Source organism: Diadema antillarum, unplaced genomic scaffold (assembly GCF_040938485.1).
Source record: "Diadema antillarum isolate AM-2024a unplaced genomic scaffold, OU_Dant_1.0 scf00000035, whole genome shotgun sequence".
Classification (NCBI taxonomy): domain Eukaryota; kingdom Metazoa; phylum Echinodermata; class Echinoidea; order Diadematoida; family Diadematidae; genus Diadema; species Diadema antillarum.
Genome location: NW_027270924.1, coordinates 3,444,825 through 3,469,998, shown reverse-complemented (window position 1 = coordinate 3,469,998; position 25,174 = coordinate 3,444,825). Strand labels below are relative to the sequence as shown.

The 25,174-nt window shown below is 39.5% G+C and overlaps 1 protein-coding gene across 8 annotated transcripts in view; it reads right to left on the bottom strand.

Annotated features, from left to right (window-relative positions):
• The window catches only part of LOC139744225 (far upstream element-binding protein 1-like), a 44,239-nt gene that overhangs the window by 3,983 nt on the left and 15,082 nt on the right, over window positions 1–25,174 (bottom strand). Inside the window, exons 9-19 of one of the 8 annotated variants that reach the window (XM_071654714.1) lie at window positions 22,595–22,651; window positions 22,073–22,105; window positions 21,205–21,310; window positions 20,232–20,332; window positions 18,638–18,869; window positions 17,744–17,898; window positions 16,243–16,340; window positions 15,703–15,781; window positions 15,137–15,362; window positions 12,222–12,286; window positions 11,122–11,238 (exon numbers count right to left, since the gene is read on the bottom strand). In XM_071654714.1, coding sequence (XP_071510815.1) covers window positions 11,122–11,238; window positions 12,222–12,286; window positions 15,137–15,362; window positions 15,703–15,781; window positions 16,243–16,340; window positions 17,744–17,898; window positions 18,638–18,869; window positions 20,232–20,332; window positions 21,205–21,310; window positions 22,073–22,105; window positions 22,595–22,651 — 1,269 coding nt within the window. Of the gene's footprint in view, window positions 1–10,827; window positions 11,251–12,221; window positions 12,287–15,136; window positions 15,363–15,702; window positions 15,782–16,242; window positions 16,341–17,743; window positions 17,899–18,637; window positions 18,870–20,231; window positions 20,333–21,204; window positions 21,311–22,072; window positions 22,106–22,594; window positions 22,652–25,174 lie in introns of those variants that run through there. The other 7 variants (XM_071654718.1, XM_071654692.1, XM_071654706.1 and 4 more) reach the window with 7 other exon arrangements.

The window sequence follows — 25,174 nt, the reverse complement described above, 5'->3', positions numbered from 1 at the left end:
TGCAACATATAAATATAGGCCAGGAAATGGGTTGTCCAAAAACTATTCATATGAATTAAAATGTGCAATCATCTTCAGCTGCATAAAATATTCTGACTTTCAGTTTCAAGGCACATCTTAATACAAGCTACATAAGTATTTTTATTCATCACATACAAATACAATCATCCCATGATAACAGGGGGAGGAAACTACGCCATTTATCCTAACATATATTCTTGGATGAACATGACGATATGAAAAACACTCAGAAATGGCAATGACATATTTTAACATACTTCAGATTGGAATATATTCTAGTAGAAGTCTGATAATTCAAAACAGGAAGGCAATTAGCTCATCTGATTAACAAATTGACGTATATGAACGTCAATGTACGGCAATTTGTTAACCAGATGCAATAAAAACAGCTTGATGGAAGAATTTCACGAATTTGAATAATTAGCTCATCTGGTGGACAATTTTCTACTCCTTTTACTGCATCTTACATAGCGAACATTTAGAGAAAGCTGAAAAGGGATGGTATAGTTTTGTTTGAGATGGGGCCTCAGAATTAACTTTGTTGTGAGATAATGAGAAATCACTTTTGAAATATAAAAGAGCACACAATTCTAAAAGGAATTCAAAGTTCAATTAATGAAAGTCGGTTTTGAAATGGGTGAGATATCTGAAAAGTAATAAAGGTTGGGGCCCAACTTTTACTAGGACCACTTTATTTTTGGACAACTCAGCCATTTTAAAACCAATTTCATCAAATCTCATAAACTTTGAATTCCTCTCAGAATTGTATGCTCTTTTTTACAAGTGGTTTCTCATAATCTTACAAAAAGTTTAAGGGGTGTGTAAAGTTCTGGTTGAGGTGAGGATGTAGCTTTCAACGTTTTGCGAGATATTCAGAAACCACTCTACAAGATGTCAAAGAGCATGCAATTCTAAGGGGTATCAAAAGTTTATTTGATGAAAATCGGTTTGGAAATGGCTGAGATATCCAAAAACAAGGTGAAACAAAGAGATCCTAATAAAAGGCGTGGCCTGTTGCCTTTTATTATTATCACTTTTTTGGGTATCTCAACCATTTGAAAACCAATTTTCATCAAATAAACATTGAATTCTTCTTGAAATTACATGCTCTTTCATATTTCATAAGTGGTTTCTCATTATCTCACTTAGGAATGTTCAAAACATGAATCCCCACCTCAACCAGTACTGTACAGTCCCTTTAAAATTTGAAGACCCATTTTAACCCAAACTATATGATGCCAAAAAGTCATGTCGAATAAAATCTTCTTTTTCCACTCTCACAGAAGAATAAGATACAGAAATGCACCATTTTAAGCTGTTCATTTCAAGAAAACATGTAAGACCAAAAGAAACACACAGAAAAATCATAATTTGTCATATATTTTGACTTTCAAATCCAGTTTTTCTTTCCTATTTCATTGTGTGAAGCTGATGTTCCACAGAAATACAAGCTACAAAGTGTTTTAAGAGTCTAAATCTCAAAGTGGAATAAAGAAAAGATGTTCATGTCACAATAGGGCAAAAAAGACAGAAAGTAGAAGAAAATGTTTCCTATTCAATCCTACATGTACAGTTTAAGAGATGTCACTTTTAGCAATATTACTATTATAAGCATTTGGTTTCATATCTATCCTCATATCTACAGTGCACTGAATGCAAATGTTTCATGCTTAAGTTGTTTTCTGAGCCTTACTTTTTATTATTTGACAACAATGAATTAGCACCAAAGATCAAAGTCTTTATATCAGATCTCTAACAAGTTTGCACGATACATTGGACTCGTTTGCAAGTTCTGTATTTTTGGCATGTTATAAATTCTTGATATACTGCTATTCAGGATATTGCAAAAATAATTCAGGATATTGCAAAAATAATTCAGCACTTCCCAACAACATGTCAAAAACCCTTACAGACTAACCCAGTTTCTATTTTCTAAGGGTGCGGTCGAGTGCTCTCCAAAAAGGTACATACCATACCATACCATTGCCAGAGCAGTGCTCGAACGCTCCTGAAGTGTACCGTACCATACTACAAGGCATATTGAGCTAAATGTGGACCACTTCCGGATGTGCACCAAAAGCATACCATACCGTATCAAAAGTTGGCGGGAGAAGAATGCGCGTAACACACACATGCGTCATAACGATGATCGGGAATTAGACATTGCGATCTCTGCCGCTGCCGGTACGCTTTAGAACGATGTAGCTACGCTGTTAGTGCGATGTTGCCGATGTTATCCGATCAATGCACGCTGTATCTACGCTCTGAACGATCTATACGATCTTATCACGCTGTTACCCCGTTCAGAGAGCTGAAAAGTGCCCGATGTGCCCCGATGTACCCCGATTCGACTGTGGGTCAGCAGTCAGTCAACTTATTAGCATGCAGAACCGAAGAAATATACTGTGGACCTCGAAGATTCATTCTTCTTTTTTTACTTTTGATTTTCAAAGTTGTTGTTGCTTCGTTGTTCTCACTACTCTTTCTTCATCAGCGAACCCGTGCTTCTGTGCCTCCAGTGCCCTGGTTATGACCCATCATTCCCCTCTCCTCTCCCCTCCTCCCCCCCCCTTGTCCACCTTGGACTTGCTACCTTCTTCACTACTATATCTTTCTATCCTCTCATCAATTTTTTCCTTACAAGAGAGCCGCCATGTGTTTGTTAATGTGCGTCCGTATGTGTGCATGTATGTGTGTATTACTCTGTCTGTCTGTCTTTTTTTTTTGCTACCGCTTAGAGCTCTTAGGGAAGTTTGTTGTTGTTGTATTTTGCAATTATATATTTTTCTCTATGAGGGGACTGCATTCTAATACTACAAGCTCTGCTTTTTAGCAGTCCCCTCCATTTCCAGCAATATTTTGTATGCATTTACCACAGTGACGTAACTGTTATTTGTATCTCTGTTAATAATTTGCCTGTATCTCTTTTACAATGTTATTCTGTTCATCGCATTGTGGTACTGATTTCATGACGTCTGTGTATATGAGCGTTTCTTTGTATTTTTTATTATTTGTTTGTTGGAAGTGAAATAAATCAACTTGAACTTGAACTTGAAGAGCCTCCTCAACTCACGGTTCTTTTGCAGCAATGCATTGTATAAACAAAGACGTGCTGATTTTTCAAAGGATTTTTCTTGATGTCCTTGCTTTTATAGTCCGTCTTCCTCCAGTTGTAGATGATTTCATATTCTTCAAAATTCTGCTATGTCCTCTTCCTCCTCTTTCAGCATCACGTGCAGTCTCTCTTTCTTCGCCTTTTGGGTAGCTGCTTCGCGGCTTTCTTCTCTTCTTTTTCTTCATCTCTTCTTCTTCTTCGAAAATTACAGCTAAATTACTTCCCGTTCTTGTGCCGATGTTACTACGCTCAGAAAGACCTTGTTACGCTCATCCCGCTGCGTTTACGCCGTCATTACGCTCTCCCCGCTGCGTTTACGCTGTCACTACGCTCTCCCCGCTTGCCGTACGATTAAAAATATGTCAATTTTGATCGGGGAGATCGGGAAGAAATTTTGAACCGGTTCAAAATTTCTTCCCTATCTGAAAAACTGCCCGCTCCAACCCCGACCTCTACACGCTGCTGCTACGATGCTTCCGATCCCCGTACGCTTTTGCCGCTCTCTCCCGATCTGCTAGATCGGGACAGATCGGGGTCCAAATCGTGATAGTGGAACGGGGGCTTTATGCAAAGAGTCAATTCTCTCAGTTAGGGACACCTGTAAGTCAGGTAACATAAGCATGCCAAGTGCATGACCCTGTTGCTACAAAACGTATGGCCTCCTGTAACTCAAGTCCCAACATAACATGCATGGTACGCTTTCTCCACAGAGCACTCAAACACTCCAAATCTGGCATGGAATGGTATGCACTAAACTGATTCGCTTTGGTTCAATTTTGAGCGCTCGAACGCAGCATAGGTTGCAATCATCGTTTATTGACCCGCCTCATACAGAAAATGGCAAATTTTGAAGATGGCTAAAAACAAAATGTACATATCTTGTAGGCAGAAAAGCAAAACTATGCTTCAATGAAGGAAGATATTCAGACAAGCTAAACAAGGCTTTAACTACAGAGTGTACAATATGTCTGTAAATTGAATCTTTACCAAATGAGTTTACCAACATCAAGTCATCAATGTGCATGGACTCACAAATCCTGCAGATTCCATTACTGGTGAAGATCAACTTTATATCCAAGTTCACCCTAGATAGCCTCTAAAAGCAAAGTACAGAAAACTTATTTTGTTTTCATCAAGCTCTATTGTCTCTGGCAGAATAAATTCTTTCAGGTACTGGATCAACGATTCAAGTAAGCCGCAGGGGAATTGGGGGGGGGGGGGGGGATGGATGTATGCATAGTGGATTTTCTTTGAAAAGATAGGTCACAAATAAGACCAAGATTTTCCTCACAAAATAATATCAACAGTAACTCTCTCTACAAGCATGAACTAAAAATGAAGAGATGAGATAATAGAAGCCCAAAATACATGTGAAAAATTGACATGACTTTTCCAACAAAAAAAATCAAATAACTCAAGCAAACTACAAAGTTTGCATTAAAAAAAAAAGGAGCTGAAACCCACAACAGGTCTAGATGAAATTTCCACTTTCAATCAATTACAGCTATCTTTGGTAATGAAAATATACAACATTTTGCTTTGATATGGAAAAGCTTCAGTGAGGGTTTCATTTTGACCTTTTTTCTCACAGACAGCATCTCAAAGAGATTCAGAAAGCAATGATGTAATGATCACATATGGGAATGGTAATATGTAATCATTAAAAAAAAACTGTCAAAAAGAACAGCTGTGTTGACAGATTTAGAACAACACAAGGTCTTCAACAAGATTTTGTGGTAAGAACTACATATGGCTGGTCTAACCAAATTCAGGTATTGCTAATGAATTCACATGTACTGCAGTATCAACCCTTCAGGCCAAATTCAATTCCCAAATGTAACAAATACTTCAAAAAACAAATAACATTAAATTTAAAAAAAAGGCAGTTTATCAAAACTAGGGGGTGTGTGACAGAATCAACCATTCCTCTGGAATATTACAGAAATGACGATGTTGAGTACTGAAATGTAAGCTCTCGCAGATATGTACTGGAATTAGATTCTATGAAATGTCCCCCTAAAAACAAAAACAGCACCGTCACACATGAAATCAAGATTTTTGAGGGGGATATTTAGTCTGTTTGAAATATCACTATTTTGTACTTCCTGACTAGCAATGGAAGGAAATTAACTTTTATACGGGAACATCTCAATCCTGAAGTCTCATTGTGCTATGTGGTACACCAGAGTGCTACACAAATTTCAAAATGGAATGCACAAAAAATTGCAAACAAAGATCGCTCTAATTTTGCAATGCATCATTAATTCACGACTGCAGTGTAATGACGGTGAGTCAGAGAAACTGCATGAAGAGCTAGTGAAACACAAAACTTAAGAATGTATTCAACAGCAGCAAACAATCCGCTGTCTGGATATGAATATGCATTGGCAAATCATTTGTGTAATCTTTATCAGTATGATTACACAAACTGACAATAGACAGAGAGAGAAATAAGGTACAAATGCAATCTGCACATTGCTACAATGGAGCAAAAACAGCCCAATGACAAGATACATTATCTTCATGATAACAAGGCACATCATAGTACCAATATTCTGCGGTACCCCCATCAGGATATACATTTCAGGGAAGTTGAAGGACCGTCTAATAAAATGTGTTGCACACTGTATATCAAAACACATTTCAAATGTCAACAAATTTACTGCAAAAAGTGAGAAAACTTGAATCTTTTCCCCAATTACCAACATGTGATGCCTAGTTGCTGGTGATACTAATAGTAATACTACTAGTACCTCAAAGTGGTGTTAACCTGGCATGGGGCCATTTTGCAAGCACGGAAAGAAAAGGGAGGGAAGAGAAAGGCAACAGCACAGAGACCATAAGAGAGAATTCAAACATGAATGTTAAGAACATGTAATTACATAAACATAGTGTTCTTTTAAAAGTCTTGACAAGCTATTGCTATAATATCACTCGCATAGTTTTACGTCAGTTTTCATCGTTTGTGTACAAGAGACAGAGCTGCTGAACAATTTGCATTTTTAAGTTTCATCCACATTATCCCACTGTCATTTTCATTCATGCTGATCAATATGTGTGGCAAACTTATCGAAATTTATGCAACAGTCATCATAAAATCAATATCTTTCACATTTTGGTATTCTTGTCGATGTTAGGAAATGGTGTAAGATGGGAGAGAAAGAACAGGGGACAAGTGTGGTTATTCTGGCATTGCACTTTTCCTGCTGACCTTAAAATGCATTACGCTCACTTGCAAAGAATCCACTCTAAACCAATCTTGGTGTGATACAACTGTAGTATGCTGCCATTCAAATCTGGGCATAGAAGAATGGTATCCAATTAGTATGAATAAAAAAAAAAATTACAGCTTTAATCTTATATTGATATGAAGAATCCACTAGCATGACGGAAAACCAAGTGTACACCTTTTCAGTGAGAAACTATACTAGCATCATGTTACACGAGCATGTGAAGGAAAAGATGAGATTAATTTATGATTCAGACATACGGCATGAGACCACAGTAATAAAATCTGAAAATATACAAATATTATCCCCAAAAAATAACTCAATACTGGTGATATGCGATATCTCATTTTCCTTATTTTCCATCAAAAACAGCTGCAAGATGTCATACCACTTGATGTTTCAAAGGCAAAAATTTCGCCGAGGCAAACCAGGGAATAGAAAAATAACCTGCGGTACAAAACATGAATCCAGCAAATAGTGCAAAAGAGGCATAAAACATAAGTTTATATACATTCACGGTATTACCCTACATGTAGATGATGTCATAAGACTTGCATATGAAATAGTGTTAAATACTCTGTATGATATAAATTCAATGTCACTAGTCTAATAATTAGCCAATGAGCTAGCATTGACAAGTAAAGAAGTCAAAAAATATTCAGATGTGCTGTCAATAATGCAATTCAATAGATGTGTGCTGTGTCACGACAGTACTGAATAGAAAGTTGTTACAATTACAAGCACCCTATGGCAATATCATACAGAATAAGAACAAAATACAGCAAACGGCAGTATCTCTCGGCCGAACTCTATGAATTATTTCATGTGTACAGCGAACAATTTTCAGTCACTTGGTTGAACATCCTACCCAGCACTGTCACCAAAAATAACCACAAGTCATTAACACTATCAAGGAGAGTAGGAAATCTGAACTCCCTATATACCTGTAAGAGATGTCATTACAGCATTAAAGGCTAAACTGTGCATGTAACTCATATGTTTGATACTTTACAAAATATGAGAATTTCATTTTGTGGATTAACATCTTATTCAATAATGCATGGAATGCAGAAATAGAAGGTTCCAATAAATAAAAGTCATGTACATATGTATCAAATATAACCAGACTTGATTGTATGACATGTTGATTTAGATGAACCAGTACATCGAAAACATTTAATTCAAGAATCATTAAGGCAGTAAAAGCAAGTGTCAATATGCAATCATAAATGCACCATCAAGAATGATTTAAGGAAATATACAAACTTCTCATTTACAGATGACACAGGTAGTTTTTGAAGGTGACTAAGGGCAAATCATGAACAGGTTACACTGAATAGACATAAAGCATGGTGGCAGCATAACCATTGACTTAATTTTAAAAACTTGCTTCAGCATTAGGAAGTCACAGAGTATGAAGATGATAATCTATCCCAGGCAGTCATGTCCTTACCTTTCAGTTTGAACATGGAAAGATGCTGCTCTACAACCTGAAAAGAAGAATCTTCACATGTATAGCAAAATGAAGATTCAAAGTCCCAAATGACAAGATACTGAAAGATCTCCATAAAGTGAGTATCCACGCCGTAGACAAGAACGATAATTCATCATCATGGCAAATAATCAATGCAGCAGAAACAGCAAATTAGGAACCTTTGTAACCTTTCAGGGGGCATATGCAAAGTTTTATCATCATATGTGACTGTGCACCTCAAAACGAACATAAAGTCGCACACACTGATTTTGCGTGAGGACTGAAAATAAGTGAAATGGGTCAACGTAGCTGAACTTGACTTTTTCATATTTTCTGAAAGAGCGGGTCTTCTTTTACATTATGCTAAAATTTGGTATCATAAAACGGGCTGGAAAGTGTGTTTTTTAGCAGTTTATCTCGAACATTTTTGGTAGAATAGTGTGATTAGGTGAGTCTTTAGAATGCCTTTTTCATTTCTGAAAAACCTTGTCCACACTCTTCACTTTCAACTCTAATAACTTTTGAAAGGACGATACTACTGCTTTGAAAGTTGGCATTAATTATGGACAGAATGTGTTAATGAGGCATGCTTAATTTCAGTCTAATCTGATAATCCCTTCATTGTTGTTACTCTGGTGGTTTACTTCCTGTTTTTTGTCCCATTCATCGCACAGCCAACACGGTTTGGTAAAGATTAAGCGCTTGAATAGACAATGTACTTCAGAGCCTCTTTTCTCAGTTCACACTTTCCCTGAGTTTGTGCTTTCTTTCCAATATTTAGATAGGTTAGAAGAGTCCATTTGATTTGAGTTATACATCATTTTAAAGCTTAAAGTCTCCTCTTTCAGAATATGGTCTTAACTAAAGATTCATGTCTGGCGACTTTTTGTTTGTTTTGAGGTGCAGGGTCACATATGATTTCATCAAGGAAAACAAAGAAAGGGTTCAGATATCAATAAATGCAATCCTTTTTTTTTCAATTCAGAAATGTCACTAAGCACATAAAAAAAATGACTGAATATTCATGCAATAAAATTGACAAATTAAACAAAATAATGTCCTCACACAGATAAAACATATACTCAACAATTTCAAAGAATCAGGTGCGTAAAGCTCATTTCAAAGAAATGCAGTGAAAACAATAATGCATTGAACCTTTTTGATACTTGTGGAAATTCAGTTATGTGACGAATCTTCAAAGTTTGTCATTGAATGAGCATTACAAAAACGCAGGATGCAGTACATGTGAATGGTTATTCAGTCAGCACATAAAGTGGAAAGTGACCTTGATTTCATGTTTGAAGTCTAGAATAATAAATCAATAAAGTCAGATAAGAGTCTGAGTGAGATGTGTCTAGTGTTTGTTAATGAAGATTGAAGCTGATAGAAAAAAAATAAATAGGAAAATACAGATTTAAATTCATTTTCCTGGTTCCTCAACCAGAACAAAGATACATTTATCGAGCAACGCCCATTTTCCTTCACTTCATTGCTAGTTGGAATCAATTGAGAATGAAGGAGGCAGGGGTGCTTAAAATATTGATGAATGTCCTTGTTTTCAACAGAAGATACATGGACTGTGGCATAATTGAACAAAGCAGTAAATATGGCTGCTTCGAGATTGTTCATTACAAAACATCAAATGGGTATTTTCTATTGTAGATGATTATCTCACTGAAGAAAAAAAAAAAGTCGATAACAATCCCTCATGAATAAAATTGGAATTTGAATGTCAGCTAATTGTGTGTTCTGCAGGTCCTTTCAAAGCGAGTTTGATGGATAAAAAGCTCATCTTTGCAGACGCACATACAGTTGTAGCTGCGAAATGTGTGCTTTAAAAAGTGTCATTTGAGTGCTGCAGTCAGGCAGCGAAAGGTTCTGTCCTTTTTTTCCCAAAAATATGAATAGAAAACGTTTCTTAATGCATTCTGCACTGAATTGAAACATTGATGATCAAGCAAAAAGCAAATTACAATGGCCGGTCCAGAAGTGCCCTATCAAACAGTAAAGTATTCCAGTCAATTCCCCTTATATAACCTACACGGTTACATGTACATCAACATTTCTGAACAACGAAGGCTACATTCAGGTCCCAGAATTATCAATTACATATCTTTGTATGCTTTATTTGTTCGGCTTTAGCGAAATTTTAGCAAAATGAAAGATTACTGCTGGTCTTGAAGACTTCGCTATAACAGGAGTCAACTGTTCTGTTGATGCATCAAGTGATCCACAACCAATTCAACCTAATTTTGTCACGTATAAATGGTACGGCCTCATTCCACTTTATCGCCAGCACAGCATTAGAGCTCTTGATCCAACAAACTGCTCTACTAAGTAATCATTTTGAAGGAGCAGAAATCTACTAAGTAATCATTTTGAAGGAGCAGAAATGCCATTCAACACACAAGATGGAAGCTGAAGGTACGAGAACCCCCCTCAAGCACTGCCCAAACTTTGTGTGTTGACATTGACATCCAGTGCAACCTACAGCATTACTATTCCCATCATCCCATCCCACGCAGTATACAGTAACTCAAGATCTAAGAAAGTGCCCTCTTCATCAATTTTTCATGTGGAATGCTTTTAACATTTCAGTTCATGAATCAAAGGATAGGCAATAAACTCTAAATCATCATTCTGACCTGCTAATAACATCAAAAATTATGGAATGCTTTATTACATGAGGTCTTAAACAAACCCTTCTTCCTTGCTCGAGTCAATCAAACATCTACGTCGGGATGTTTAAAAAATTAGCAAAAAAATCACACATTGCAATTAAGCAAAACAAACACACATCGCCTCATACAACTACATGTTCAACACAAAATCAATATTCCATCTACTCTTTCATACACACACAACCTAGTGCATACATCCTGTCCATTAGCATTATATCATAACATTTATATGTAATTCCAAATGCAATTTTATTCTAAAGACAACAGAAAATCTAACAAAATCCTAGACATTTTTCAGAGTTCATTTACTGTATTTCATATATGCATCTACAGAAATGACAGCATGTATACGATAGTCTAAACCATAATACATACTATTCTTTCACAAATGAAACAAAGTTTACTGCTTCGCTTCACAAATCTTATGCTAGCACTGAAATATATCCCCAGCCCTGCTTACCAAAGAAATACTTGCAATGGCAGGAGCTACCCTTTTGTAGACCAAAGAACTGGAAAACAAGATGGGTGTCTATCAAGAGAGTTTTCTTCCTTATGTGGTGGGGCAACAGATCAGGGGCAAGCGTTGGCTACTTGACTTACCTGCGCGGGTGTCTGGCCCTGATTCTGCTGGTTCATGTACATAGCTTGGTGCTGGAAGTAGTCCATCCACTGCTGCGTGTAGTCCTGCGTCCCTTGCTGCTGCCCGGCTGTTGCAGCGCCAGTAGGGGCAAAAACGAAAAGCAGACAGAGACGACGATGATTTCGCACCGTCTACACAGAGCATGTTACCCCAATGACAGGACATACAGGGCACTCCCGTTCCAACAAACAAGGTTATACAAAATTTAGATACGGCAAAGGGTACGTTTGAGTGCCTCTTGAAGCGTACCAAACCGTACCGTACCCATGCCAGAGGAGCGCTCGAATGCTCTTCAAGTGTACGGTACCATACTGTACCAAGCCAAAAGTCGACCACTTCTCAATGTGCTCCAGAACCATACCAGAAGTTGGCATGTGAAGAATGCGCATACGTCATAATGCAAAGAGTTCACTCTTTTTGTTCAGGACATCTGTAAGTAGTTTAAGCGCGCCAGGTAAATGAACCTGTTGCTACAAAATGCGTGACCCCCTCTAAAATAACTCAGGAGGTATGCTTCCTCAATAGAGCGCTCAATCGCTTCAAATCTGGCACAGTACGACACGGTTCGGTTCAATTTCGTTCGCTGTTGAGCGCTCAAACGTGGTCCCAAAATTACCATTAAAATCTATGGTGCAAAATTGTATCGGATTTAATGAAATTTCAATGTAACGAAAAAAAAAATGACAGTCCCAAGGACTTTGTTAAACAAAAGTCGCCTGTATACTGCTGCATCTTTTAATAATTACTTTAACTATTTCTTTGCATTTCATACTGTAGAGCAAAAAATACTCTCTCATACAGCAGGTTCCCCAGTTCCAAGGATTCAGATATTCCATGGCATATAACATGGCCTAAAGCTATCTTTACATTGATGGATTCATTCATTTCTAGGGGAAAAAAAAACAAATAAAATGTGCAGGTATATGACTGCAATGGAGTAACATAAAAGTGTGCATGCCAAAAGATTAGGATCATATACAAATGAAAATGCCTCAAAGAGACAATATAAAGCTACAGTACAGAAGTATAATACATGTAAAGTTAACATGAAAATCCAAGTACCTTGAGCTCTGTAGTACTCGGCCCATTGCCGCATTAAGTCTTGATTTGCTGCCTGGTTATTTGCTGTTCCAAAAAACAAAAGAAAAGTATTTTTTAGAGGAATACTCGAGAATCAATGGAGGACCAAATATTTTCAACCTCCCTGTTATTCTCTATTAAGTACCTAACTCCAATCACTGAAAATACCAACACACAAATTTAGTGCTTACCATTACCTCCATTGAATCTGGAAGACTGGATTGATTATTCTAGTTTGATTAGATGAACAGCCAGTTGCTCATGCTACCAACATCTCACCTGAAGATATGCCATCTACATAAAAATGTTATACCCTACACCCCCAGCACATCACTCTGGCAGCAAATGCTTAGGTAAAATGTAGCAATTTGATCTTATCTTACCTGACTTCAGAATTCTTACATTAACAAGAGACCCGCGGGTCACGCGCTCACCTGAGTATCACACGTTCACCTTCCATGCATTCTTGCAGACTCTCACCTGAGAACATTGGAAACTTATGGTTGGGGTAGCTTTGAGAATGGGGGCATGGTGTCCATTGACATATTCCATCACACTGGTAAAAATACCTGCCAAGTACACTGTACTTTATAGAACGTTGGCTTATGCAGCTTGGGAAAAACGACTTAAAGGCCTATCACTTTCGATTAGAAGTAGAGAAAAATATTTTGTCTATTCATTAATTTAGGAGGTTTGGACCCCCTGGGGACCCCAAGGAAAGCATGGTGCCCATACAAACACTTTGAGATCTTATCCCTATGGGAATGCTACTTGACAAGTTTGGTGAAAATCCATTGTTGTTTTCAGCAAGAAGATGAAAATTTAGGCCTGCATTTGGACCCCCCCCCCCCCCATCCCATCCCGCTTCCTTGGGTCCTAAGGGGGTGGGGGGGGGGGGGGGCATCCCTGATTCTCCCATGAACAAACTTGAAACAACAGTCATCAATATACTGACTCATTGTATTAACTTAGCTCAATCACTTCCAGTTCTAGAGAAAATCTGTAAAGATTCCTTACAGGAGGGAGGGGATGGATCCCCTGGGGCCCCTGAGGTGGGGCATGATGCCCATTTGATGGAATGGAGATTCTATCCGCCTAGGGATGCTACCTGCCAAGTTTGGTGAAAATTAGTGATAGGGTTTTCAAGGAAAAGATGAAAATTTACAATTTCGGTCCAAATTTAGGCCCCCTGGGGCCCCCCAGGTGGGGCATGGTGCCCATTTGATGGGAATGAGATTCTTTCCCCCTAGGGATGCTACCTGCCAACTTTGGTGAAAATTCATCGTGGCATTTTCAAGAAATAGATGAAAATGTACAATTTGGGCCCCATTAGGACCCCTCCCCACCCCCTCCCCTGGGTCCCAAGGGGGGCACCCCTGATTCCGCCATGAACAAACTTGAAACTACAGTCATCAATATACTAATTCATAGTATTAACTTAGCTCTATCACTTCTGGTTCTAGAGAAGAAGATTTTTTAAGATTCCTTAATTTTGGGGGGTTTGGGTCCCTCTGGGGGCCCCTCAGGTGGGGAATGGTGCCCACTTGAACAAATTGAGATCCTATCCCCCTAGGGATGCTACCTGCCAAGTTTGGTGAAAATCGGTCATAGGGTTCTCAAGAAGAAGATGAAAGTGTAAAAAGTTTACGCACGCCGGACGCCGGACGACGCACGACGCACGACGCACGACGGACGCCGGACGAAGAGCGATCGCAATAGCTCACTTGAGCCTTCGGCTCAGGTGAGCTAAAAAAGGAATTTTAAAAAATGGATGATATATTCAGAAAATGCTTACAAACATAAAACCTGTCATGAGAGCCGAGAGCTTTACAATCAACATCAGATTGCTACTAACTACATGAAAGAAACTATAACATGATGTAAAACAGACATCACATTATGTTGATATAGACCTTCAACTGAACGACAAGAGTTGGGGGGGGGTGGAGATTCTTCTGGCACCCTCAAGAGGGAGAAAGGTTTGTACATATCTAATCCTCGCACAATGTGGCCTTGCTCGACTTGCATGTTTTGCAAAGCCACTGGGCCGCTATGTTGGCAGGTCTACTATCAAACCCTACCCACAGGATCACAAGGGTAGTGCTAGCGAATCCTGCCCGTGATCTAGCATTGCTCTCGCGGACCGGGAGGATCACGAGAGGATGATCCCAGGGCTAATGAGAGATGCACAAATTAAACCAGCGCCATTCTCAATCTCTCTGAAGGTCATCATCAGCTCAGTCTAGATCAGAAGATTGGCATGGGGGGGGGGGGGGGTTGGATCAGAGTTCGAGTCTACAGACACAAAACTTGCTACTGAGACAACTCTGTTAAAACAATTTTGCTAGTTTGATGCCATTATTTGGCCTGGTTGCAGATTATATTCATGTAAAGCAACTTTCTTTTAAATCTCGACAATTGTTCCAACAGGGTTAGGGGATACTATAATGAATCATAACCTCCGATAAGACCAATTTTACTAGATATATTTCTAATGTGGACTCTTACCACATTGTCCTCAAATCCTACCCCCAAAAATACAGTAACCACCTGATGGCATTGTCCCCTTCATAAAAAACTTTTTTCTTTCCTGTTTAAATTTCCCCATATTGTGTTAAAGCACAAGTGCAGGGCAGCCAACATTCACCCATGAAAATCAGTGAGATTCCAAAGAGCAATCGTTGAGATGCTCGTGTGTTACATGTACCTCATGTACCAAAAGTAATTTCTCAATCGGGGGGATTTCGTCTTCTCTTTCTATCTAGACATGAGGAGATAATGACGTTTTCATCAAGTTCCTGCAGAATGAGTGAAGACTTGGCAGCTTTGCAAGTGGTAATTGTTGCAGTTAAAGTGAAAACTATTTGCGGCAAGAGAGCTACCACTTCGTTCTACCTTGGCCTTGTTGTGCCTGCGCATCAGTTGACTGAGGGGCAGAGGTGCTTGCCGGGGTCTGGACTGTGCTGGCTGGCTGGCTGGTAGCCTGCTGCTGTTGCTGCTGGGCGGCTGCCTGCTGGTAATACTGGTAGTAGGCCGCGTACGGGTTGTTGGCGTCGCTGTAGCCAGAGGTGTCTGGGGCTTGCTGTTGGGGTTGTTGCTGGGGCTGTTGCTGCTGGGGCTGCTGCTAGAACAAATGATAGAGAGAGTCAATGCATGCTCTCTCTGATCAGAATCTCATTCTACAACAATGGCGACAACGTAGACTGAACCCTGCAAATGGACACCTTCTACCACATGCAACAAATTGTGGAGGAGTATACCACATAGTCCAGCCAAAGCATCTTTAATCAGAGTGCAGCAACTACAGCTACAACCAATGGGTGAATGCAAGAAACCTCCGTCATAACACCAGACACACCTATTCCTGGCAAATCACAAGTTTTCCCATTAATGAGAGCATCCTTTCACATCACTATGATTCCACTGGAATAGGAATACTTCTCTCACGATTCGGTACTTGCCTGTGGTTGCTGCCACTGGCTGTATGCATTCCATCCTTGCTGATTGTTAAACCCTTGTGGAACAGGGGGTTGCTGAGGCCTGCAAAACAAAAAGGACAGTACCATTAACATTACCCTGGTAACTTCGCAAATCATAAGCCTGTAAAACAATCATAATCAACACACTTTGACCTACCATTATGATCTCACACACACACATACACACACACACAAAATAAAATCTCAACAACACAACGAAAATGAAAAACTTCTTTTTCAATGTCACAATGAAAAGAAACTAAATTCTTGCCTCCTATTCAACAAAGGAACTGTTGTAGTTCAACAGATAAGACCACAGACTACCAGTCATGAGGTCCCTAGTTCAAATCCCCCGGCTACAGCAACTGTACCCCTGTGCAAGGCTCTTCATCCTTATTGCATAGTCCCTCAAAGGGGACTGAATTTCATCGGTCCCATGGTTAACTGCTTCCTCAGTGACCACAAAAACAAATCATCATGCAAGTATCACATGCTCACAGTATACAAAGCAATGGTATTTACCCTGGTCCCGGGGGTCCACTGAATCCACCACGATGTCCTGGCGGTCCGCCAGGTCCCGGGCCACCACCTGGGCCACCTGGACCTCCTGGGCCTGGGCCCTGATAAACATTAAAGTAAACCAAACATTGATCAAGACAGTTGCAGTGGTACTAAGCACCATCTTTCACACTACTAGGCCAGTTTTTTATTGTTTTTCATTGATGTAAAATTATGCATATTTTTCCTTGGAAGAACCTGGTAATTAGCTTAGGTATCCATCTGCATTAAAATGTATTTTGCATACTTTAAATGTTCTTAGCACACATTAGTAGTGCATTCTGCAAATCTAGGGCAAGGTTGAAGTCTTCAGCACACTTTCAGAGTGTTGGGGAAAAGTCTTATAAGGTATACATAGAATTCAAATACGTCAGTAACCTGGTCAGTTGAGAAGTCGCAGCTAGCACAGACAGGAAACAAATGTGATTAACGAGAAACATCAAAATGTAACAACTCAAAGTATAAGAGAAGTAAGTCCCCAGATCACTATACCCTGCACTGATTGTAACATTACTTACAGCAGCACAAAGCGTGACTACCAGCACAAGAGCCAATTTTCACACTGTATAAACTTATCATTTGTAGGACACACACATACAGACAAGGAAAATATACCTTCATACAATGTACATGATAGCAGCCATGACAAACATAACTCATATCCTCAATTCCATTTGCATCTACTCTTATTCAACTGTATTTTTGTTCATCTTTACCAACCAATGCAAGTCAGATGCCATTTTCCTGATAAAATGGGTAAAACTTTGGAGCCAGAATGACATTAGCAGGGCTACGCACATTCACAGGTTAAAACTGTGTAGATTCTGTAGAGCCATCCAGGGCATAATTGTGTAGAAGTATTACATGTACCGGTATCTCAACAGGCAAGAATGAATTCCAAAATCTGGGAGCCTTTGCATTCTTTTGTAAGGACATACAAGAACTAATTGGCTTTTTTTCATGAAGCCACCTCCACAATCAGGGAAGTTTGCTAGGCACCATTTCACAATCAACCAAACAAAACCACAGAAAATGACTGTTCCTTTGTGAAAGGGAAATTGTTTACCAAAAACAAAATTAAAGGGATCGTACAGTTTTGGTTGAGATCATGAAAAATTTCTTCTGAAATATGAAAAAGCATGTTATTCCATGAGGGACTCAAAGTTTATTTGATAAAAATTGCTTTTGAGATGGCCGAGGTATCCAATACAGAACAATCATAATAAAAGGTGGGACCCATCTTCTATTAGGATTGCTTTGATTTTCTTTATTTTTGGATATCCCAGCCATTCCAAATTCTAATAAATTCCTCTAAGAATGGCATGCTCTGCATTATTTCCTAAGTGTTTTTTTTGATATCTCGCAAAAAGTTAAAAGCCCAAATTCTCATCTCCACCAATACTGTACCATCCCTTTAAGCCCAGCACTTCTTAACCGAGGTAGAAGCAAGGGCACACAGACTCACTCCGTTGACTTTCTCATCGATCAGGTTCCTGGCATACTCGACTTGATCAGGATTACCAGTGACTAGGAAGATCTTCTGACCGGGCGGATGCTGGCCATGGCTGATTTCCACGTGAGCTCCCGTTTGTTGGATGATGCCCCGAATGTTCTCCCCACCTACACAGCATTGCACGGGGTGGGAGTTGCGGGTACAACGTGGAGCATGTGTGTAGGGTAAATATACAGGATGTGTGCGTGTGTGTGCGCATGTATGTGTGTGTGTGTGTGCGTGTGTGTGTGTGTGTGTGTGTCAGTAACAGAGGGATGTATGATGGTGTTGATTTTTTTTGTTTTGTTTTCAAGGGGGTCAGGATCCATTTCACACGGCGATTGCGTTCATTGCGTTCATATATCACATACAATGAATGTATGACAACATCAGGCAACGGTTGCAGATATGGCAAGAGAAAAAACAGAAAAGAGCAATGTCAAACACAAATCCATGATCACAATTTCACACACATACAGGTCTACAAATTCTTTCGGACAGATATTTGACAAATAAGCAAATACATATATTCACAAAAACATTCTATTTTTTTTTTCAAATATTATGATGTAATCACTGCTTGTAATGTATTCACATACACAAATCTGGCACACTTCAATTTCAGTCTGAAAGTGTTATGAAGTAACAAACAGCAATCCGTGTGCATACGCGCAGTCTCTTTTTCAGCATAAGTTTTTATAATCCCATATACTGGCATGTTAAGTATTTGAGCTGTAAGGCAAACATAACATGGGTTAAAAACAAGTGGACACAAGACATTGCCTACACAGTAGACAAGGCCAGACTTAAGCGCAAGTCTAGCCAGATACAACCACACACAAACGCACACACCAACAAACACTTTACCTCTGCCAATGACAAGACCACACTTGTCGGCGGGTACCGAGTGTTCCTGGGGTTCCCCTCGGCCCATGGGACCGCCCATTCCGCCACGGCCACCGAAGTCCCTGCCGCCACCGCCGCCACCCCTGCCAAACGGTGGACCTCCGCCCCCGCGACCGCGCCCTCTTCCTCGCATCCACGGACCACCTGGTCCACCCATACCTCCATGCATGGGACCACCATCCATACCCAAGTCCTGCCAATAACAAAAGCCGTAAAAGAGTAAACATCTATAAATGCTATATCAAAGAATTGTATACTGGTACATTAATCTACCATTACGCTAACAAACTTGCACTCGCCAATACTCGATAGTGATGATTATATCAGCAATTTTGCCTAAAATGGGACTAATATTGACAAGTTCAGACTAGTACAGTGCCACAAGTGAAACTGCACAGAGATGAATGCAAGCTGCGAGCACAATCCTTCTTTTTGCATATCCCTACTTTCATGGGGTCTGGTCAATTTGCAGTGACACGTGTATGCATGGATCCGCAAAGCCTCTCCCACAAAGTCAGAGGTTGAGGCTTCCAAATTGGAAACATGCACCCGTTTTCATTTGGCATCAAGAATACACCCTGCACCCACAAGGAACATTTAGATGCAGGGCTCTAGCATGATGCTGTGTGTGAGTGTGTTATGTGTGTGTCTGTGGGGGGGGGGGGGGGGGGGGGGGTGGCAAATAGATCATGCTTGAAATCTTGTTACATGAAGTTGTAGAGAATCATTAAACTAGCAAGGAATGCACTGCATGACCAGAAGTCGTCTTGTCTTTCATTTTGATTTTTGGTGTCAAGTTTGGGGGTTTTCTCTTTCCCCTTATCCCTAACAGTTGTGCAAAATTCATAGCAACACTGTGACATGTATTCACAACTACAGTGGAGTTTGTCTCAGTCATATAACACAAAATCCCACAGAGATCGTGAAAAAACAGTTAAGCAATGATCTGGAAAAAAAAAAATCCCAATCTACAGGGCGCACACATACTGTCAAGATTGTCTGAAGCAAGATTTTTTGTTTGTTTGTTCTGACTGGTGAGTCATTACATCGTTGAAGTGAAGTCATAACACAGTCAAAAAGAATCTATGCATTTTGAGTCAACGGTGAAACCGGTGTCATTCCCTGAGAAAATACACAGAAATCTAAGAAAACAGTATAATGGTACTATTCCAAAGACGACTTTTTCAAAGCTCTTGTGATGACAAGTGTGACTTACTGGGACCGGAACAATAATGACTTGCTAGGAATTTATGCCTTTGCTTCAATTTTTGGGCATCGGCAGATTAAATGATGATCAATTTCCACACAGGAGCATCTGATATACTGTAAACAAGGAATGTTCCCATGCATTTTAATTTCGCAAATTTCACGAGCGCCAACAATCGCGAAATTAAAATGCATGCGAAAGATCTTGCGTACACAATATGCATTGGACGCCAGTGGCAATTTGTGAAAATTCCATGCTGCGAGAAAGGCCTTCAGCTCCAACTCGCAAAATGCCATGCCATGCCATGCCATGCCATGAATATATCTTTTTTTTTACAGTAAAACTTACCCTTGCATTAGAAATGAGATCATTGATCATGTCAACAGCTTCCTGGATCTGATTCTGTGCACCTGTGATCAGGGCAACTCTTTCCGGGGCATCGCGGTCCCCTGTAACACAAGAGAGAGAAAGTTCAGTTTGGATGTAGTCTCAAACAGGGAATGTTTTGACACAAGGGCCCGAATTCACGAAGGTGGTACAATCTTTGTCCATGGTTTAAACCATGGACAAAGACCGTAGTTTTGTATGGGGCGCCAAAGGTCGCTTGGCCTATTTTGTCGATGAAATGACTGTTTTCGTAACGAAATAGGCCATGTGACACTTGGCGCCCCATAAAAAACTACGGTCTTTGTCCATGGTTTTAACCATGGACAAAGATTGTTCCACCTTCGTGAATTTGGGCCCAAAAATCTGTCTCGACATGAAGAAGAATAGCTTTCACAACAATGCATTCAGTTCACTTACATTAAATTCTGAACAAACTGTCTGTAATCCAATTCAACTCGACAAGTGATCAAACTCATGACATGGACCTGAAATCTCGCACTCTTCACTACATTTCGAACCCATGCATGAGAACGGACAATCAGAAAACCAAAACCGTCTTGTTCCATTCACAGCAAAGGCATGGCAACTCATTAATACATATATTATATGCAAGAAACTGCCCAATCTGAATGCAAACTTGCAAACATTTCTCACACAAAATGTGATGCAAGCGATTTCAGGAAAGCTTATGACATGGACCCGAGATCTCGCACTCTTCACTACATTTCGAACCCATGCATGAGAACAAACAACCAGTAGACCCAAAACCGTCTAGTTTCATTCACAGCAAAGGCATGGCAACTAATTAATACATCTACTATAAACAAGAAACTGCTCAATCTGAATGCAAACTTGCTAACATTTCTCACGCAAACTGTGATGAATAAAATGTGATGAAAGCGATTTCAGAAAGGCAACAAAGACAGCAGCTCACCTGGCTTGAACTGGACACGTGCCTTGGTCTCTTCCTGGATTCTCTTGATCATCTCCCCTGACCGGCCAATGACCATGCCAACAGCATGCTTTGGGACTACCACTTCCTGTTTTTCAGTCGATATGAAAAAGTGTATCACCCTAATCAATTCAACGCTTCAGAAACATTTTTCTTCTCATCAATGGTGCGTATACAAAAGGAAGGAACACACACGCAATGTTTAATGCACTTTGTTCTGAAACACAGTTCTTCATATTCTAACCAATGGACAACTTCAACATATAATATCACAATGCTGATAAATCTCTGCATGTATTGCTACACTGAATATGAAAGAGTATAATTTTCCTATTTTGGACCAAAATACACTTTTAAATACACTATTTAACAGCACCCAAAAATGCTATTGAAGAAATACAATCGCAAAGTTTAATATGGAACACACACAAACATAGAAAACAAAAAATTACCCTCCCCCAGACCCGTCATATGTCAAACATGCATGTAATCTACTGTATCAACAGACAGTTCTCTTTTATAATATGACCTAAACAGTTGTCTCAATATCCACAGGCAGATTTACTCCCCAACATTCTATTAATGACCTGAAAAGCTCCATTTTATCTTCAGGCAAAGTCATACATACTATGAATGACATTTTGAGAAATCACTAATTGAAAGAAAAAAAGAAATCAAGTTGAGGATAACATAAATTAGAGTGTGGGATTGAGAATACCCAGATGGCTTTCGTATCAAGGTTTTAAAAAAAAAATTGTTAAAGTGAAGATAATTAAAAATCAAATTTGTACAAAGAAAGCCATCATCAATAATATTAGTTCTAAATGACATGCTTCAGAACTGCTATTACCTGAGTAGGACCACTGCGACCGAAGAAGTTGTCCTGTAGTGCAGGAAGAAAAATCAAGGACATTGTACTTTGTGAGAACAAGTACATTTTGACAACCATCGTGTATGACCCTGCTTTTCGTTGAAAAAAAAAAAAAATGAAGGGGGGGGGGGAATCCTCATGCATTTCATTGCATGCGCATGTTTAAAAGTTTAAACAGCATTCATCCTTTAAACATGAGGCTGTACACGTTGGAAGTTAATCCACAAAGAGAAATCAGGGTGGAAAGGGAAGGGGGAAAAAATAAAATGCTCTAAATTTGAACCATAACACACATGTAGAGTTCCATGAACAACTGACAGCAGTAGTTAGTGTATGTAATCACGACCATAAACGCATCACTGACGAGCAGTTTCCTAGAGTAAAATCTGTGGCTGGAGTAAAAACTGCGCTCATGGGGTGGAATGACGTTTTCAGGTTTTCTATTATGTGTTAGGACCAATCTTTTTCTTCTTCCTTTATCACTTCAGCAGATGTACTCACCCCTCCTGAATTGCTCCTTGCATTATCCATAACCTCTTGGATCAGCCTCTTGGCGTTCTGCATGGAAGAATAAAATTAATTCTAGGCTAAACTGCAATCAGAACAGTACTGTATACGCTATAATTTTCGCGTACATAAATTTTCGCGAATTGCCGTTGTCACACATTTCACGAGTGGTTAAATTCGCGATTGGGGGACCAGAGAAAATATGAAGTGGCAAAGAAAGTGTGAATTTATTAAATTTTCAATTACTAGCAAATAAGAATGATACTAGTTATACACTGCATGAAAAAAACTTACCAAACTCTGCGAACTAGTAAGTTAGAATTCAACATTTTTGAAGTGGTTAAGTCCATCGCGCTAGATTTCTGACGAGTGGTCCCCTTGCGATAATGGATTGGCTCTCTACAGTATTCGTAAGTAGACGTGGACATGCGTAAACAAGTTTAGCCAGAATGGTCTGTTCGGTAAGCCATGACATAAATGTTCGTATCATCAAGGCAAGGGATTCATTTTGGAAGGTAATATTTCCGCGTGTTGTTGATTTCGCGAATAGCTTGTTTCAGATTGTATCAAGCCCTGTTGCTCCCTAGACAATAATAGAGTCAATATCCACTAAAATGTGTTCCGTAGTGGGTACGAGACTGTCGACTTTCAAACAAACGTCCAAAGTTTGAGTTCTGCCTCGTGCCTATGTCCTTGCACAAGATCTTTTCACCAGTGATGTCCCTCTCTACCCAGGTATATAAATGAATACCTGGTAATGCTGGGGTAATAATAACATCAGAACCCTTTAACCCATCCCCGTCAGCTCCCACAAAAAACGTGGTTTTTATTATTTATGACCAAAAGAGGGCGTCCTAGGACCTCAGGCTTGGCCAGGAGCTGTAGAATAATTTTAGCCAATCACAGAGATCCTTACTGGGACTCAGAAAAATAATTTATGCAAAGAAACATATTTTAGAATGTCTCTTATTGGCCAAAAAACACCTGCCAGGGGTTCGAGCCTGCTGAGAAACTAATCAATATTCATGTTTACAGCGCGCATGTATCTTTGTTGCCCCAGCAACTGCAGTGATTTCTTACGCGCGGTATCGTGATATCGATCTCCTCATAGAGTGCTTGACGATATCTCCTTGTGTGTGTACGTGTACTGCTATGCTATGCTGAAATAACAACGGGGCCCGGGGGTGTGTGTGTCGAATTCCATTTACGTTAGTGAGTGTGGGTAACTTCTCTAGGTTTCCCGTCCATTTCTCTCTCTCTTTTCTCTCTTTTGCTTTCGTATCATTCTATATCTTTCATTCTCAGAGTACAATCGTACTTCTGAGAGTGTTTTGTTCATTTTTTCTAAGTGATTATCTCGTTTGCAACAATTTAGAGGTGAGTTTTTGTCCTAGTGTATGTTGAGTTTTTTGATTGAACACGATGTAGCTTATCTACGTATGTGCGCAAACATCGTAGCTTGTGTGGTACCCACTCGTTTGTTTTCCGTGTAAGCATTTTTGCCGTAGTGTCTTCATCGTTCGTCTTCCAAGCATCGTGTTTTCACCCTAGTTTTTCTCATCGTAGTTTTTTACCTCGATTTTTTTTTGGGTGCAAGATGTTCTGTGTATTTTTTTCTACGGCAATATGCCATCGTTGATGATCTTCGTGTATTCATTACTAGTTTTTCACCTCCGTTTCATTTTTGTGTACAACTAATGTCTAACGTGGCGTAGTTACAACTATGTTTAGAGCTAGTAGTTAGCTAGGTCTGCGATGTCTGTATCGTTTGCTGATATGTTTTGTGAGCTGAGAGTGACTATGATGGGAGTGATATTCAGGGTTTTGCTGTGGTTGAGGTGATGGCAAGATGTAATTTATTTTGTGTAACCATGTATGACATTGATGATGGCGAGTAAAACTACGACACGAGTAACCTAGCCTAGGCCAATGACGAGAGCTAGAGTGACACTGAAGAAACGGGGGCTGATGCTCGCTCGTGCACGGGAGTGGTCTAGAGACCTGCATTACAGTTGTGTATTTATATTTTTTTTTCCCCTTTTTCTTATTCACTCGGGTATTGTGCTACCAAAATTCGTGTCTCTGAAGAAACTCAACCAAAAGCTTGACAACAAGTTTGCATCAGGTCTATTCTGTAGTACTAGCACTAGGTTCTAGATCTAAATCATAATGGCGATGCTAATTTAGTTTTCATTTAGAACTCGATGAAATCCATTTTCTTTGCTCATTTTTCAACTGATAAATTATTTAGAACTGTACTTAAATTCTGATGTACTGCATTCACCATTGTAATAAAAAAGAGCCTGCTGATCAGGTGTTTCATTGTATCCTTTTCATTTCCTCCCTATCCTTTTGGTTTCCTTCCTGTCACTTTCTTCTTTGACCCTGGATGGAAAAAAAAAATCCCATCTTGCCATGTAAAGACAGAATATATAACCATCATGAAATATCATGACATTGAAGTAATAATAAGAAATATTCAAGTGACCAAAATACTTGTTTGTGAAAATAAATAACAAATGAAAGGTGATTTCTTATGGAGCAGTTCTTTCAAATGTCAAACAGCTTCGATAA